The following is a 19,670-nucleotide window of genomic DNA, read 5'->3' on the forward strand; positions in this document are numbered from 1 at the left end:
AACGGAGAATTCCTGAAGGAGGTAACACTATATAGTTTACAACAGAACACGTTACACTAGAACATATTTGGTTTTTGGTTTGGCGTGTTTTGAATATTACGCAAAGCTACAGAAGGGCTATCTGCGTTAGCCGTCCATAAGTTAGCAGTGTAAGACTGGAGGGAAGGCAACTAGTCATCACCACCCACCGCCAACTCTTGGGTTACTCTTTTACCAATGAACAGTGGAAATTACTGTCACATTATAACGCCCCGACGGCTAAAAAGGCGAGCATGTTTGGTGTGACGGGGATTCGAATCCGCGACCCTCAGATTACGAGTCGAATGCCTTAACCCACCTGACCATACAGAGCCAGAACATAATGGACAGTTCTGAAGGAGCTGACAATATAGAATATTGCATCGCACAACATGTGGTCTTAAAACAGATAGCAATACAAATTCTTAAATAGCAAACAATATGGAAATGTGGAGAATTCTTAGCTATTAATTACAACAAAGTAACAATAACAAGTCTTGAAATAGTTAGCAATTTTAAAGTTTCTAAAGATATTAGTCCAAGACTAAAAATATTTTTAACATTAACACGTGCAATTTGAACATGACACCTGTGGAGAGGACTTTACGTTTCAAAATGTCAAACAAAGGGTTTTTTTCATGTTCTTTATCACAGGAGATATGTTAGTTTTATAATAATCTTAGTTCTATACAACGAATCGTATGTCAACCTGTGAAAGAAACAAGAAACCTCTAAGAACTTCTTCATTTTCCGAATGGACTCTCTGGATAAAACTGAAGTAACACGTAATTTCATCTGACAAAACGACCAATGCTGGTAAGCCGAACGTGAGTAATGAATTAAGCAAATTATTTATTCTTTGTTTAATTAAAGCGGTATTTCACATAGATAGTAGATATTAACATACTATTAGGCCTAACATTATGCCATCACGTACTCGATTGAAAGGATTAAGCTACTGATTGGAGGAAGAATTCTAATTAATCTTAAATCACTTTGTTGTGTCGAATCTGGTTCCCAGTGACTCAGGGTTCGATTGCTAAGTTGAAATCGTGAAGTAATTTAAGTAATTAATTTGATTTTTATGGAAATAATCGTATATTGAATGAATAGCTACCTTTCTCAAAAAACGTTATGATCCTGGAACTTCTAGTGAAACTAGTTATTACGTTGTTTTGTATATACCAACTGAAAACAGAATAAACTATATACAATTAAAATTCTGGAAAGTGTTCGGATTTTTCTGGATTACATAACGAAAGTGGATAACAATGAAAAAAAAATCGTTTGGCACGTGATTCGATGTATTTGATATGAAAGAATAAACAGCTTAGTAATGAAGTCGCTATACAAATACTACCATATTTAATATTTTGTTGAAGGGCGTGTATTATTTGGGCAAACAATAGAAGCAAACGTATATGTGTCATTTGTCCTTGTTGAATGTTGAATATAGATTTTCTTTGTTCCCAAAACATATTATTCTCAAATTGTATTACACTTCGTAATGATAATCAGGGTGCAACTCGCATTACGTTGTGAAACACACTTCTAAGCTTCTATTATAATGCTCAGTAACAAGGCATTCGACTCGTAATCTTAGGGTCGCGGGTTCGAATCCCAGTCGCACCAAACATGCTCACCTTTTCAGCCGTGGGGGCGTTATAATGTGGCGGTCAATCCCACCATTCGTTGGTAAAAGAGTAGTCCAAGAGTCGGCGGTGGGTGGTGATGACTAGCTGCCTTCCCTCTAGTCTTACACTGCTAAATTAGAGACGGCTAGCGCAGATAGCCCTCGTGTAGCTTTGCGAGAAATTCAAAACAAACCAAACCAAATCCAAAGACTCTCCATTGCACGTGGACGTCGGTTTCCTATGCATACTGGTTGAATTTCTCTCACGTCAATTAAGAACACCGAAGATGTCGTGCTTTTTAAGTCTGTGATTAGTCTCACCGTACTAATGTTTGGAAGTAGCTGTAGCACTTGTCTCAGTCATAACTCTATCCGAAAGAATTGCACTGTCTTATGGCCGCGAAATAGACGTGAAAAAAACATATAGTACTAATTAAAGGCTCTTACCCTTTTTACAGTCTGGTTCAGTAATTATACACGTGGATGAGCCCTTGTACGTCTCCTTTCGAAATTATACCACGAACTACTTTTTAACGTACGTTTTTCGTGATTTCTTTGCTTACGAATAAAACAGGATTTTAATGACTTAAGGCAAACATGAACACAATTATGTTTTAGTAACTGTAGCTAAAAATCACAAGTGAAAACGTGGATGAATTATAAAACTTTTATGAATTTACTTTGTTCTTGTTTCTTTAACCTGGTCACCAGAAAAGTATCACACAGTTCAACGTCATAACGTACAACACATCAAATTACAGCCGAGTTTATTAACATTCTAATAACACCAGCACGCTACCAAGTAAAAAACATAATGGTTATAAGTTAGGCTGAAACAATTAGTTAAATAAATAGGAAAATAATTGATCAGATATGAAATATAAAAATATTCGCTTAAAAAGGTAAAGTGATGAAAGTCAATTACACACATGAAAAGAAGATTGCTCTGGTGGCTAGAAATATAACTAACCTCTTTGCAAGATGAAATATACATTATCTCTGTATATGTGATATATATATATATATATTCAGTAAGAGTGTGTATGTGTGTTATTTTCTTATAGCAAAGCCACATTGGGCTATCTGCTGAGTCCACCGAGGGGAATCGAACCCTTGATTTTAGCATTGTAAATCCGAAGACTTACGGCTGTCCCAACGGGGGATATTCAGTGAAGAGAGATTTTATAGTAAATAAATCACTTTTACGCTCTGGTGGTTTTCTGTTTTTTAGAAGGTTCTTTGTCTTCTGATTTCCTTCAGCTGATACAACAATCTGATTAATTGTTCCGTGACTGATATATGACTAAAAAGGTGCAGTATCTTCAGATAGATTTTTAATAATGTTCGGCTACGTTGGTGGCAAACATCAACTTTTGTTTTTTTTAAAGAAACTGTTAGGAACAAGCACCTACAAGCTCAGTTTCGATAACTTACAACTAAGTTGAGAGCAAATACCTACAGATTTAGTTTCAAAAACATAGAGCTCCGTTGAGAGCAAACATTAAGGAGTAGAAATTATTTTCTTATTTCTTAATATTTAAACGTGCAGTATTTTGATACATTTTAAAAAATACACACATTTTTAGTGGGCTTATTTGTTTTTTTGAATTTCGCGCAAAGATACACGAGGACTATCTGCGCCAGCCGTCCCTAATTTAGCAGTGTAAGACTAGAGGGAAGACAGATAGTCATCACTGGAATAGCGAAGTATTGTCAAAAACAAAATATTTTGCTCGGTTTACCATTTAGCACCAATTTGGTAATTTCGCGTAACACATCGTTACTCAACATTACAGGAGAAATAAACAAGTAATCCTTCTCCAAACACACGAGTTCATGTTCTTCACACCATGACAAACGAAACTTAGGTAAAAATGTAAAAATAATTAACGATAAACAGCAGATCAAAAAACCGATAATTTTTCCCTTCTGACTGCGTTAGATCACAATCTAGCTTGATTAAGTTTTGTTTTAAATTTCAAAGCTCTTCGAGGAGTATCTGTGCTAGTCGTCTCTAATTTAGCAGTGTAAGACTAGATAGAAGGCAGCTACTCATCACCACCCACCGCCAACTTTTGGGCTACTCTTTTACCAACGAATAGTGGGATTGACCGTCACGTCATAACGCCTCCACTGTTGAAAGGGCGAGCATGTTTGGTGTGACAGAGATTCGAACCGGCGACTCTCAGATTGTGGGTCGAGCGCTTTAACCACCTGGCCATGCCGGGGCCTCTAGCTTGAACTAATGAGGTTTTAAAAATCATTTAATTGAAACAAATTGTTGTTGCTTTTTGTGAAATTTTGTGTAAAGGTATTCGAAGGCTATCTATGGTGTCCGATCCTCATTTTGAAGCGATAGAGGAACACCTCTTTGACTTCACCCGCCGCTAACTCGTCGGCTACTCTAATTGAACATGGAAACTTTACCATCAATTTTACAAAAGAAACAAAGCCCTAAAATACGTAGTAATATTTACTTTCTTGACGGTAACGGGAGGCGAACCATGGAACCTTAGGTCGACAGTTCGGCATATTAACCACTGGATCGCATTTGATTAAAAATCGCTTAGCATAAAGTAATGCACTCTATCTAGAATACTTTTGAGTAAACATTTTGTGTATGTTTCGTGTTCTCAACTGTTGAAAGGAGAGAATCTACTTATTTAACAGTGGACACACAAACTTCATTTTTTTGTATAACTCCAAAGAATATGTAGCATAAGCTTCCATTCTATGTTACGATTGGTGGGGCATATGGATATCTTTTTATATATGGTTTACCTCGTAAGGCATAGTAATGGTGTATGTTGTTCTTAAGTTAGAACTACAAATGCATATCATAGGTGTTTTTTTTCACTTATTTTCAAACTTGCTTTGTTGTGGGCTCTGTAATCCGAGGGTCACCGGTTCGAATCCCAGTCACACCAAATATTGTCGTCCTTTCAGTCGTGTGGGAGTAATAATAATGCGACGGTCAATCCCACTGTTCTTTGGTAAAAGAGTAGCCCAAGAGTTGGCGGTGGGTGGTGATGACTAGCTTCTTTCATATAGTCTTACACTGCTAAATTAGGGACAACTAGCGCAGATAGGCCTCGTGTAGCTTTGCAAGAAAAAAACAACAACAAATTCTAGGCTCTAAGGAAACACTTCTACTATAATATATAACACACTAAGTATAAGCCACTAGAGAAGCAAGACATTTGACACCAAACTTTACATTTTGACTGACGAGAATAAATTAGTTTTAATAGTTGTTTCTAAACTCCAGGCCAGATCTCTTGCTTAGAGCACCGATAGAATAAAATATAGATTGACATAATTAAAGCTATAATTAATATCAAAGATCTTTACGCACCGGTAATCTTAAACATAAGAAATGTATGGTCTTGATGACATAATGAAGACATTCTCAAAAAGGTGTATCATTGTTAGTCGTCACTGAGTCACTCAACTCAGTATTATGTAAGTGCCTAAAACAAAATGTGTTCCACCATAAACAGGTTCGCAGCTAATACAATTTTCAAAACAACTGGTTTTGTCCTTGAGTTTTGTGAGTTTGTGTTAGAATATTATTAAATAACATAAAATTATTTTTTCAAACAATAATATACTGTATCCTTTCTTTCTGTATAGAACTAAGACCTGCCTTACGATTATTATTAAATAAAATGAATACCTCCAAGCAGTCATGTACTGTATCCTTTCATTTTAGTACTAAGACCTGCGTTACGATCGTTTATTATTAAATAACATAAAATTAATCTTTCTAAACAATAATGCACTGCAACATTTTCCAAGGTAATTTTCTCTACAGTCTTTTAATACTTTCAAAAAAATCTATAATTCGATATCCGGTTATGTTAGTATCCCTTATTTAAGTTTTTTACATTGGTTTTAAGTTTTTTTGTGCCTCTTTAATGTTTACCACAATTAGTACCTAAAACAGTGGTGAGTAATAGAGTTAACCTATGATCAGATAACATGCTTTCGTGTTTTTTTATGTTGCTCTATTCAAAGTTACGCCTTTTAACTCTGGGATAATGCTTGTAAAATGGAAACACTATATCTATTATATGTTTTTTTTTGTATTTTATAAACTAGATTTCTTACAGTGTTCTTCGATTGCTAATATATACTTTTCAAGCAATTATTGTCGTATTTTCAATGTAATCCTGTTTTGAGTTACGCGACACTTCATTAAATAAATCTGAGGGTCGCGGGTTCGAATCTCCGTCATACCAAACATGCTCGTTCTTTCATCCGCGGGAACGTTATAACGTGACAGCAAATCCCACTATTCGTTGGTAAAAGAGTAGCCTAAGAGTTGGCGGTGTGCGCTGATGAGTAACTGCCTTCCCTCTGGTCTTACACAGCTAAATTAGGGACGGCTAGTTCAGACAGCCCTCGTGTAGCTTTGCGTGAAATTCAAAACAAACCAAATCGAATCCTCGTGACTCCAAACATACTCGCCCTTACAGCCGTGGAGACGTTATAAACTTACGGTCAATCCTCGTGTTGCTTTGCATGAAATAAAACAAAAGTAATCTTTTCTTATTTATTTATATGGTAGAAATGTTGTTTCTATCGATTTTATTAATCTATGGGAATATTACGAAACATACTAAACTCTTTTAACACAATATTAATATCAGGTTAACCATTAAAATCACTTTAAACTATAATTCCATCACTTTAAATTATTTCACAGTATTTATTCATACTTTATTCATACGGGTTTTTCCTTTAAACTATGATTGACTTCCTATTTTACTTTACTTCCTATTAAACATGCAGTCACAGAGTAATCTTGTTACCACGATACTTGCATGTATACTTAGGCCTAGTGATTGATACTTACGAACTATCGCTTAGATCGAAAAGCTTAGAAGCACGCCTATATTAAAGATGTACATTTCGGCTACTGAAAAAGCCTACATCTAGGCCTAATTATGTAATTCGATTGGTAAGAACACGGGAATCATAAGAACAAACACACAGTTTGTAGGACTGTGATGCAGTAAAACAATTACACAGACCAAACTGTAGGGGTTGAATGATTGTATGCACCATACCCTACACCTAAAATGAAGAGGGGATGTATACCCCCATCACCCACAGGATCTACGCCCCTGTCTACAACAGCAGTCGTGTATAAATATTTTTCATGTATAAGCAGTTACTTTACTATCTTAAGAAATTTCTGTACCTCCATTGGGTAAGAGATAGATTTACGGATTTATCATGCTAAACTCTGGGGCTCAGTTCCGCATAGTGGACAGAGTGCAAATACTCTCTTTGTGTATCTTTTCACAAAGGAAAAAATTCTGAAGTAGTTTCCTTAAGTCCCTCTGGTGGCCAAAGTTTCATTTATAAGGCTTATTCAAGCCACTTTAAGGATGCGATTACCTTGCCTTGTTTAATTCGTGTTGCGTGTTTGCTTTTGTTGGCGAACTCTACACCAAACTTTGGAGCTCGCAAGACCAAGTGTGACAGGAAAACTCGGACCCGGCTGGACGATATCCTAATGTGCATGGTGTTGTCCCATACCAATGGGGAAGGAGGGATGGGAAAACACACCTGGAAAATTCTTCAGATGTGGAAAAGTCCAAGGATATCGTTGAATTAGACTCGTTAAACTGGATTTCGTTCTCTTTTCTCCACTCTTCCAGTTAGAGGGTTCGATGTTTGAAACTGTGTTCATACCCAATTAACGTGCGAGTGTCATAACAGGTGCGTGGGGGGTCTTAAACCACACAGCAGAGAAGATGCCAGTATTTCATACCAGCCTCATTAAAAACACACCATAAAACTGGGCCCGTCATGGCGCTCGACTAGTCATCTGAGGGTCGCAGGTTCAAATTCTCGTCATATCAAACGTGCTTGACCTTTCAGCAATGGGGACGTTATAATGGTACGATAAATCCCACTAGTTGTTGGTAAAACAGAAGATGAAGAACTGGTAGAGGGTGGTGATGACTAGCTGCCTTCCCTCTAGTCTTACACTGCTAAATTAGGAACGACTAGCGCAGATAGCCCTCGAGTAGCTTTGTGCGAAACTCAAACTTAACAAACCAAAATTTGTTTTGAATTTCTGTGTTCGCCGTCCCTAATTTAGCAGTGTAAGACTAGAAGGAAGGCAGTTAGTCATCACCACCCACCGCCAACTTTTGGGCTACTCTTTTACCAATGAATAATGGGATTGTTCGTCACGTTATAACACCCCCATTGCTGAAAGGGGGAGCATGTTTGGTGCGACCGGAATTCGAACTCGCGACCCTCGGATTACGAGTCGAACGCCTTAACACGCTTGGCCATGCCGGGCCCCCAAAGAAACTAAAAGTCTATTAACATGCGTATTAATAACATTTCAAAACAAACTTAAAAAACAAAACTCTCTTAATTATATAAAGTATAACTGGTTTATACTCACTTGCTACTGAAAGCATGTTTTAAGTTCTTACTTATCTTAAAGTTAAATTGAATTTCAACGAAAAAAACTATTGAAAACTAATTTTAGTCTCGATGAATTTAAATATACACATTTCTTCTCTGTTTTAACTTCGCGCAAAACTACTCAAGGGTTATCTGCTCTAACTGCTCCCTAAGTTATAAGAGGGAATAAATGGAAAGGAGTTAGTCTAAACAACTCACTGTCAACTCCTGAGCTGTCATTTGTTCATTACAATTGTAATCCGTGACACCTCCACTGTTCATTAATAAAGCATCCGTTCTAGTTTCGGTCTGACTCACGAGAGTGCATGATAGTGACAATGTTTTTAATCTTTTGAGAGCAGCGCTATTCCTCTTATAAATTGTTTTCTTAATTAATGGAAATTGTATTAGTTTGCTTAATAATTTACAAGCGTGTGTTTTTCTTATAACGAAGCCACAGCGGGCTATCTGCTGAGCCCACCGAGGGGCATCGAACACCTGAGTTTAGCATTGTAAATCCGGAGACATACCGCTGTACTTGCGGGGGGCTAATAATTTGTAAGAAGGATGCTATTTTGATCTCCAAAAAACACAAACAAAAATTATTAATATTATAACAACATCAGTTTATAACGAGTTCACCAGACATTGTTTTAAAAGCCAGGAAACATTCTTGTGTTTGGATTTCTATTGGTTGAGAACAGTTCAAAAGCTAACATAATATAATGTGTGTGTGAAGTAATATAACTTCGAAGTAGCCAAGAAATCGACTAAATGTTTGTAATTCTGAAAACTTAGCAGTAGAGACTCTGAAATTCTAATTGCTGGTTGAACAGAATTGAGGCAAACACTGTATACGAACTTGTAACATTCTACACATTATATGTGTGTCAGCTAGTGGAAAAACAATCGTCCTATTATGTGTAATTATCTCAGTCTTGGTACATATAGCTGCTATTGATCGAGAAATCACTATAGCAACGTGTATTATATTATGAATATACCAGGACTTACTAAGCAGGATCACCTAGTTTGGGCATACATATATTTCAATAAACAAACCTGAGCTAGATATAAATCGATAATTGACTTTGTTATGAAGTAGTGTCATCCTTATAATAATTTATTGTTTAATTATAATCTCTGAAATATAAACCAGTAAAAAATCAACATACATGTTATTTCAGTAACTTATAACCAACATTCTACTGATATTTGATTGAATTATAACCAACATTCTACTGATATTTCATTGAATTATAACCAACATTCTACTGATATTTGATTGAATTATAACCAACATTCTACTGATATTTGATTGAATTATAACCACATTCTACTGATATTTGATTGAATTATAATCAACATTCTACCGGTATTTGATTGAATTATAACTAACATTCCACTGATATTTGACTGAATTATAACCAACATTCTACTGATATTTGATTGAATTGTAACCAACATTCTACTGATATTTGATTGAATTGTAACCAACATTCTACTGATATTTGATTGAATTGTAACCAACATTCTACTGATATTTGACTGAATTATAACCAACATTCTACTGATATTTCATTGAATTATAACCAACATTCTACTGGTATTTGATTGAATTATAACCAACATTTTACCGATATTTGACTGAATTATAACCAACATTCTACTGATATTTGATTGAATTATAACCAACATTCTACTGATATTTGATTGAATTATAACCAACATTCTACTGATAATTGATTGAATTATAACCAACATTATACTGATATTTGATTGAATTGTAACCAACATTATACTGATATTTGATTGAATTGTAACCAACATTCTACTGATATTTGATTGAATTATAACCAACATTATACTGATATTTGATTGAATTATAACCAACATTCTACTGATATTTGATTGAATTATAACCAACATTCCACTGATATTTGACTGAATTATAACCAACATTCTACTGATATTTGATTGAATTACAACCAACATTCTACTGATATTTGATTGAATTACAACCAACATTCTACTGATATTTGATTGAATTATAACCAACATTCTACCGATATTTGATTGAATTATAACCAACACTCTACTGATATTTGATTGACTTATAACCAACACTCTACTGATATTTGATTGAATTATAACCAACATCCTACTGATATTTGTTTGAATTATAACCAACATTCTACTGGTATTTGATTGAATTATAACCAACATCCTACTGAAATTTGATTGAATTATAACCAACATTTTACTGGTATTTGATTGAATTATAACCAACATTCTACTGATATTTGATTGAATTATATCCAACATTCTACTAATATTTGATTGAATTGTAACCAACATTCTACTGGTATTTGATTGAATTATAACCAACACTCTACTGATATTTGATTGCCATGTGGTAAAACATATTGTAATTTGTACAATAATTTTAAAGACGATAAAACAGCATGTATATTGTTAATCAACAGAGAAGTTAAATATTTATAAAAAATATTCAAAGATAATGTAAACCTATCACCAAATTAGTATGGTTATTAAAAGTGCGCCAAATGGCACGTGTATATAGAATATGGTACAGCTTTGTATATGATACTGTACATTTCGTTTCAGTTGAAGGTGACAAGAGAATCTTTTGTAGCCAGTTTGATATGTTACTGTATCTTTAAAACCGTGAGCCTGAACGCACCAATGAAACTTACTCACGTTACAGGACTATCTATTGTGTGACGTATTGTATTTCATATTAACAGACTATTTTAGCACCATCGTATTGTGTGAGAACGTTATCACAAGCCGTATTGTTTAACGACCAAATATATTTCTAATCTAATTCTTTTGTGGATACGTATTAGTGGCTACGCATGGCCAAGTGGTTAAGGCACTCGACTCCTAAACCGCGGGTCACGGGTCAAATCCCCGACACACCAAATATGCTCACCCTTTCAGCCGTAAGGGCGTTATAAGTGACGGTTAATCCTACTATTAGTTGGTAAAAGAGTTGCCCAAGAGTTGGCGGTGGATGGTGATGACTAGCTGCCTTCCCTCTAGTCTTACAGTGCTAAATTAGGGACGGCTAGCGGAGATAGCCCTCGTGTAGCTTTGCTCGAAATTAAAAAACAAATAAACAAACCAATAATGGTTTGTTTCGTGTTTTGTTTTTCACATCATGCTCGTGATGGTATGATGCTCTTAACTGATAATTATAGCACTTGTTAAGGTCTTACCAATACCATAAAATTATTTCAATCTCAATGAATTAATAATTTAAAAACTTCATCTAAAAGTGAAAAAAGTGTACAATTAAACGTGTAATGAATTTGGAGAATGGTTTTACCAGTAAGTTTTCTGTAGAACCAGTGAGTAGTGTAAAAGCACGGATAGTTATTTCAGTAATATCAGCCACTTATTATTCGGAAGTCAGTATAAAACATGTAAAGTCGCCTGGCCATTGAGATTCAATTAAAAACTCAAATTACAACACATGTCTACAAAGAAAACAATTTGAAAGTTAAGTATGTCGTAAGTTACGAACTCGCGGGTTCCATGTTATAGAAACTTTCATGTCTGGGAAACACCTTATGAAAAGGAACATAGGTTTAAGATAAACTTAAACAGTTACGTAACTGAAGAAATACTGTTGAAAGGTAAGTTAAAAATATTAAATCGTTAAAATAAGAAGAAACAAAACAACAACAGATGAAACGTTAAAGCTTTCTACAGACGAATATCTATCTGTTCATCAGGGGCACATTGCCCTTATCCAAAATAAAGACAAGTCTCCCTGTGTGTTTTCTTATCCAAAGCCACATCAGGCCATCTGCAGAGTCCAAGAAGTAGTGGTAAAACACACAAGGAACGAAGTAGTGGTAAAACACACAAGGAACGAAGTAGTGGTAAAACACACAAGAAACGAAGTAGTGATAAAACACACAGGGAACGAAGTGGTGGTAAAACACACAGGGAACGAAATGTGGTAAAACACACAAGAAACGAAGTAGTGGTAAAACACACAAGAAACGAAGTAGTGGTAAAACACACGAGGAAAGAAGTAGTGGTAAAACACACGAGGAACGAAGTAGTGGTAAAACACACGAGGAACGAAATGTGGTAAAACACACAGGGAAAGAAGTAGTGGTAAAACACACAGGGAACGAAGTAGTGGTAAAACACACAGGGAACGAAGTAGTGGCAAAACACACGAGGAACGAAGTAGTGGTAAAACACACGAGGAACGAAGTAGTGGTAAAACACACGAGGAACGAAGTAGTGATAAAACACACAGGGAACGAAGTAGTGATAAAACACACAGGGAACGAAGTAGTGGTAAAACACACAGGAACGAAGTAGTGGTAAAACACACAAGGAACGAAATGTGGTAAAACACACAAGAAACGAAGTAGTGGTAAAACACACGAGGAACGAAATGTGGTAAAACACACAGGGAAAGAAGTAGTGGTAAAACACACAGGGAAAGAAGTAGTGGTAAAACACACAAGGAACGAAGTAGTGGTAAAACACACAGGGAAAGAAGTAGTGGTAAAACACACAGGGAACGAAGTAGTGGTAAAACCACACAAGTAGTGGTAAAACACACAGGGGAAGGAAAACGAAGTAGTGGTAAAACACACAAGAAACGAAGTAAGGATAAAACACACAGGAACGAAGTGGTGGTAAAACACACAGGGGAACGAAATGTGGTAAACACACAAGAAACAAGTAGTGGTAAAACACACAAGGAACAAGTAGTGGTAAAACACACAAGAAACCAAGTAGTGGTAAAACACACGAAGAAACAAAGTAGTGGTAAAACACACAAGGAACGAAGTAGTGGTAAAACACACACAAGTAGTGGTAAAACACACGAAACGAGTGGTGTGGTAAAACACACGAGGAACAAGTAGTGGTAAAACACACGAGGAACGAAGTAGTGGTAAAACACACGAGGAACAAGAAATGTGGTAAAACACACAGGGAACAAGTAGTGGTAAAACACAGGAACGAAGTAGTGGTAAAACACACAAGGAACGAAGTAGTGGTAAAACACACGAGGAACGAAGTAGTGGTAAAACACACGAGGAACGAAGTAGTGGTAAAACACACGAGGAACGAAGTAGTGGTAAAACACACAGGAACGAAGTAGTGGTAAAACACACGAGGAACGAAGTAGTGGTAGAATACACAAGGAACGAAGTAGTGGTAAAACACACGAGGAAAGAAATGTGGTAAAACACACAAGAAACGAAGTAGTGGTAAAACACACGAGGAACGAAACGTGGTAAAACACACAGGAACAGAAGTAGTGGTAAAACACACGAGGAACAAGTAGTGGTAAAACACAAAAAAACACACAGGAAACGAAGTAGTGGTAAAACACACAGGAAACGAAGTAGTGGTAAAACACACAGGGAACGAAGTAGTGGTAAAACACACAGGAACGAAGTAGTGGTAAAACACACAAGGAACGAAGTAGTGGTAAAACACACAGGGAACGAAGTAGTGGTAAAACACACAGGGAAAGAAGTAGTGGTAAAACACACAAGGAACGAAGTAGTGGTAAAACACACGAGGAACGAAGTAGTGGTAAAACACACGAGGAACGAAGTAGTGATAAAACACAGAGGGAACGAAGTGGTGGTAAAACACACAGGAACGAAGTAGTGGTAAAACACACAGGGAAAGAAGTGGTGGTAAAACACACAGGGAAAGAAGTGGTGGTAAAACACACAGGGAACGAAGTGGTGGTAAAACACACAGGGAACGAAGTGGTGGTAAAACACAAAAGAAACGAAGTGGTTTTAAAACACACAAAAGTAATCACAAAAACTGCAAAACGAAAAATATAAATTTAAAATTTCCTGTGTACCCCACATGAACTTAATGAACCTCTACACCTATGTTGATGAAGATACATGCACAATCGACGAAGTAGTAGCAGGAACATGCAAAAGACGGTTGTATCGTGATATTATATTTATATAACTTTAGACAAAGTACACAGCTAAAAGAAATACAGTTTCTATTTTCTCTGTTGTTTTTTATCTTTTAGTGACATCATTTTAAAAGGGCTCGCTCTCGTAATTCATTCTTTCATGAGCTAGAAAAATTCTACCATAACTTTATGTTTCATCGAGAAAATATATATGTATTTATTGGGTTTTAGTTGCTAACGGTGTAAGTTGTGATAATTTATTATATTTTGAACCATTTCGCTCTTTGTATCAATAGACAAATCCGTGGATGTGTAGCGTTTTGGGTCTGTGTCTTTCTTACTGTCACTGAAATACGGATGAACGATGTAAGAGCAAATGCGATCTGATTGCGCTTACAGTAAATGTTTTAAATAATTATTTTAAAAGAAGAACCAGATACTAAAAATAGCCTATTGCATGCATTAAATAAATCAGTGTTATATATGCGATCAGACGTAATGTTTGAAGCTATAAGTTAGTTTGTTTGTTTTTGTGAATTTCGCACAAAGCTACACGAGGGCTATCTGAGCTAGCCGTCCCTAATTTAGCAGTGTAAGACCAGAGGGAAGGGAGCTAGTCATCACCGCCCACCGCCAAATCTTGGGCTACTCTTTTACCAACGAATAGTGGAATAGACCGTCATATTATAACGCCCCCATGGCTAAAAGAGCGAGCATGTTTAGTGCGACTGGGATTCGAACCCGCGCCCCTCAGATGAGGAGTCGAACATCTTTACCCACATGGCCACGCCGCCGGGCCCAGAGAAGAGTAAACTGTCTATTTATAATCATATTAAGATTTCTTTATTGTACTTTCTTTTGGTTCGTGTTCCAACGCAACATCCATACTGTTTTGCTTGAATAAGTTTCGTCAGACGTTCAGTTTAGAACGCTGAATCTCTGTTCCAATTTTAAATGAGATTTGTTTAATGTTGCAGTCTAAAAATATATAATATGTAGTCGTGAAGGAAATGCACTTCACGTACAAAGTATTTGTTATGTGATTAGAATACTGATAAATCTTTCGTTCGTGCTATAGAGAAGGCTGATGAGCGGGGTAACCCGTTTTCTTTATAACCACGAACAACACGGAACTGCTTTTAAAAGGAAACAGAAATAAGGCACTTTTGGCAGATAGAAGGTTTAACTGATTTTAATTCAGTTAAGTCACTTTTCCATAGAACGTTTAACTGTTTTAGACCAAAAATACATCAAAACATTATACTGATAAGTTTGATGTGTGAAACACAATATCATCCAATTGGAAACTGTGAGTATGGTGACAACACAAGATCATCCGACTGGAAACTGTGAGTATGGTAACAACGCAAGATCATCCAACTGGAAACTGTGAGTATGGTAACAACGCAAGATCATCCAACTGGAAACTGTGAGTATGGTAACAACGCAAGATCATCCAACTGGAAACTGTGAGTATGGTAACAACGCAAGATCATCCAACTGGAAACTGTGAGTATGGTGACAACACAAGATCATCCAACTAAAAACTGTGAGTATGGTGACAACACAAGATCATCCAACTGGAAACCGTGAGTATGGTGACAACACAAGATCATCCAACTGGAAACTGTGAGTATGGTGACAACACAAGATCATCCAACTGGAAACTGTGAGTATGGTGACAACACAAGATCATCCAACTGGAAACTGTGAGTATGGTGACAACACAAGATCATCCAATTGGAAACTGTGAGTATGGTGACAACACTAGATCATCCAATTGAAAACTGTGAGTATGGTGACAACACAAGATAATCCAATTGGAAACTGTGAGTATGGTGACAACACAAGATCATCCAACTGGAAACTGTGAGTATGGTGACAACGCAAGATCATCCAACTGGAAACTGTGAGTATGGTGACAACACAAGATCATCCAATTGGAAACTGTGAGTATGGTGACAACACAAGATCATCCAACTGGAAACTGTGAGTATGGTGACAACGCAAGATCATCCGACTGGAAACTGTGAGTATGGTGACAACACAAGATCATCCAATTGGAAACTGTGAGTATGATGACAACACAAGATCATCCGACTGGAAACTGTGAGTATGGTGACAACGCAAGATCATCCAACTGGAAACTGTGAGTATGGTGACAACACAAGATAATCCAATTGGAAACTGTGAGTATGATGACAACACAAGATCATCCGACTGGAAACTGTGAGTATGGTAACAACGCAAGATCATCCAACTGGAAACTGTGAGTATGGTGACAACACAAGATCATCCAACTGGAAACTGTGAGTATGGTGACAACACAAGATCTTCCAACTGGAAACTGTGAGTACGGTGACAACACAAGATAATCCAATTGGAAACTGTGAGTATGGTGACAACACAAGATCATCCAACTGGAAACTGTGAGTATGGTGACAACGCAAGATCATCCAACTGGAAACTGTGAGTATGGTGACAACACAAGATCATCCAATTGAAAACTGTGAGTATGGTGACAACACAAGATCATCCAACTGGAAACTGTGAGTATGGTGACAACGCAAGATCATCCGACTGGAAACTGTGAGTATGGTGACAACACAAGATCATCCAATTGGAAACTGTGAGTATGATGACAACACAAGATCATCCGACTGGAAACTGTGAGTATGGTGACAACACAAGATCATCCAACTGGAAACTGTGAGTATGGTGACAACACAAGATAATCCAATTGGAAACTGTGAGTATGGTGACAACACAAGATCATCCAATTGGAAACTGTGAGTATGGTGACAACACAAGATCATCCAACTGGAAACTGTGAGTATGGTGACAACACAAGATCATCCAACTGGAAACTGTGAGTATGGTGACAACACAAGATCATCCAACTGGAAACTGTGAGTATGGTGACAACGCAAGATCATCCAACTGGAAACTGTGAGTATGGTGACAACACAAGATAATCCAATTGGAAACTGTGAGTATGATGACAACACAAGATCATCCGACTGGAAACTGTGAGTACGGTAACAACGCAAGATCATCCAACTGGAAACTGTGAGTACGGTGACAACACAAGATCATCCAACTGGAAACTGTGAGTACGGTGACAACACAAGATCATCCAACTGGAAACTGTGAGTATGGTGACAACACAAGATCATCCAACTGGAAACTGTGAGTATGGTGACAACACAAGATCATCCAACTGGAAACTGTGAGTATGGTGACAACACAAGAACATCCAATTGGAAACTGTGAGCATGGTGACAACACAAGATCACACAACTGGAAATGTGAGTATGGTGACAACACAAGATCATCCAACTGGAAACTGTGAGTATGGTGACTAGTTAAGGATCCAAACTCACTCCCAAATAACATGAAATGGTGTATCTCTCGGTACATAATACATACTACATCTATATAAATATGATAGTATCGTCTGTTATGTGTCCATACAACAACTTATCTATATAAATATAATTGTACGATCTGTTGTGTCCATATAACAACTTATCTATATAAATATGATAGTATCGTCTGTTGTGTGTCTATATAACAACTTATCTAAATTAAAATAAAAGTACTATATGTTGTGTGTTCATATAATTATAAAGGTGTGAACCAATCTTCACCAAATTTAGTATAGAGGTTTATTGGGTTTATGGAAAGAAACATACGAACTTCCAGTTTTGTATTTTGCATTTTTTATGGACGTTTAGTGTTATTTTACCACAACTTCACCCAGTCTAAATGGATTTTTACCAGCTTTGGCGCCCCCTACCCAGTAGCTCAGCGGTATGTCTACGGACTTACAACGCTAAGAACCGAGTTTCGATACCCGTGGTGGGCAGAGCACAGATAGCCCATTGTGTAGCTTTGTGCTTAATTCAAAACAACAACAACAACCAACTTTGACATGACCGTTTATTGGATATATGAGGAGATACATAGAAACTTGCGGTTTCACTTTATGGGTGTTTTTCAGAATTATATATAAGGAAAGCATCTTTTCATGTCCTAGGATAACCTTTCATTAATCACGTATTTACATAACTTCTCTTTAGGGAATGGGTTTTTTAGCTAATTATGAACAGAGTAAGGATATTATAGTTTGAAGTTTCGTTATATGTACTTAGGTTATAATAAAATATAAGTCCCCTCCAGTGACACAGCGGTATGTCTGCGGACTTACAACGCTAAAATCCGGGTTTCGATACCCGTGGTGGGCAGAGCACAGATACCCCATTGTGTAGCCTTGTGCTTAATTCAAAACAACAACAACCTCCTAGTGGCTCAGCGGTATGTCTGCGGACTTACAACGCTAAAATCCGGGTTTCGATACCCGAGGTGGGCATAGCACAGATAACCCATTGTGTAGCTTTGTGCTTAATTCAAAACAACAACAACTATAAAATATAAATAGGAAAGCGTGATAAGAAATAGATATAAATGAAAATAATTTACTATTAAACAAACAAACAAACATATATATATATATATATATATATATATACATAATTAAAATACATTAATTGTTTAGTTCATGAACAAAATATTACCAAGAGCAGTCTTACCCAGAACAAAACCGTTTTTGCTCCATTGTACTGCTCCAGCTAAGTTTCCTATTTGACATTGTAAGTCAATTGTTTGTCCTTGGATAACTTCGCTAGCACGTGGTCTCACCCGAAAATACTGTTTCTGGCATACACCTGTAAGTACGAAAGTTAAACAGTGGTTATTCGCTGTATTATATTTTCTATTCTACTTCTATTATCTCATCAGTTTTCGAAAATAAATATTTGTTTCTGCTGAGAAGGCTTTCAATTTATTATCCAGTTAAATTATGGAATTCAGTTGTTTGTTTTACCTGATGACGAAATCCAATTGTTAATATTTAGTAACCCAATAAAAGTTAAATAATAATTAGTTTATTAATATTAATTATTCTGTTTGGTCCTTATTAATATGTTTTTTACAATCACAACACTTGGTACAGAGTATTTGCTGTAGGTTGAACTTGTTGTTAAGTCATTCATATAATTGGATTGATTCTTTTAAATGAAGTTTCCTAGTACAGAGTCAATGAAACATTTTCTTCAGTGAGGGTGAGTCTAATCCCAAGTGAAACGATTGATTAAAACAAGTTGATTTCATGTTGTACATCGAAGATATTGGTTTCAAGTGAACAGTTTTGTCTAGAAGTTTCACGAGTTCACTGTCATACCAGACGCAGAACGTAGATGGCAGCTACTTTAGTGTGATTTAAACATATATATACACACGTATATGGTTTTTATCTGTGTTTGAGTGTTCTATAGTAACATAGTTGCGCAATGAAGCAGATAAAAAACACAAGATAGAAATTTATAAATAACGCCTGTAGTCCGTACAAAAAATATATAGAATATATAGAGTGAAGAAAGGACTATATGGAGAAAAACTGTATGAAATATGCAGGCGATAAAATGTCTTCGTAAAATGCAAATCAACCCATATCAAATGTATAACAGAGTTTAATTTGCAAAGCTTTACTGATATACTGTCTTCTATACCTTAAATGTCTCTCAACATGTCTCATTGGTTGATAATAAGTACGGTAACATTCCAGATGTCTCATTGGTT

At 36.4% G+C, this 19,670-nt stretch overlaps 1 protein-coding gene across 1 annotated transcript in view; it reads right to left on the reverse strand.

Annotated features, from left to right (window-relative positions):
* The window catches only part of LOC143233068 (nephrin-like), a 73,304-nt gene extending 54,220 nt beyond the window's left edge, over positions 1-19,084 (reverse strand). Inside the window, 2 exon segments of the mRNA XM_076468950.1 lie at positions 18,623-18,757; positions 19,036-19,084. Of these exon segments, the coding sequence (XP_076325065.1) occupies positions 18,623-18,757; positions 19,036-19,084 (184 nt within the window).
* Positions 19,085-19,670: the final 586 nt, after the last annotated feature.

This window comes from Tachypleus tridentatus, chromosome 1 (assembly GCF_004210375.1).
Source record: "Tachypleus tridentatus isolate NWPU-2018 chromosome 1, ASM421037v1, whole genome shotgun sequence".
NCBI classification, from domain to species: domain Eukaryota; kingdom Metazoa; phylum Arthropoda; class Merostomata; order Xiphosura; family Limulidae; genus Tachypleus; species Tachypleus tridentatus.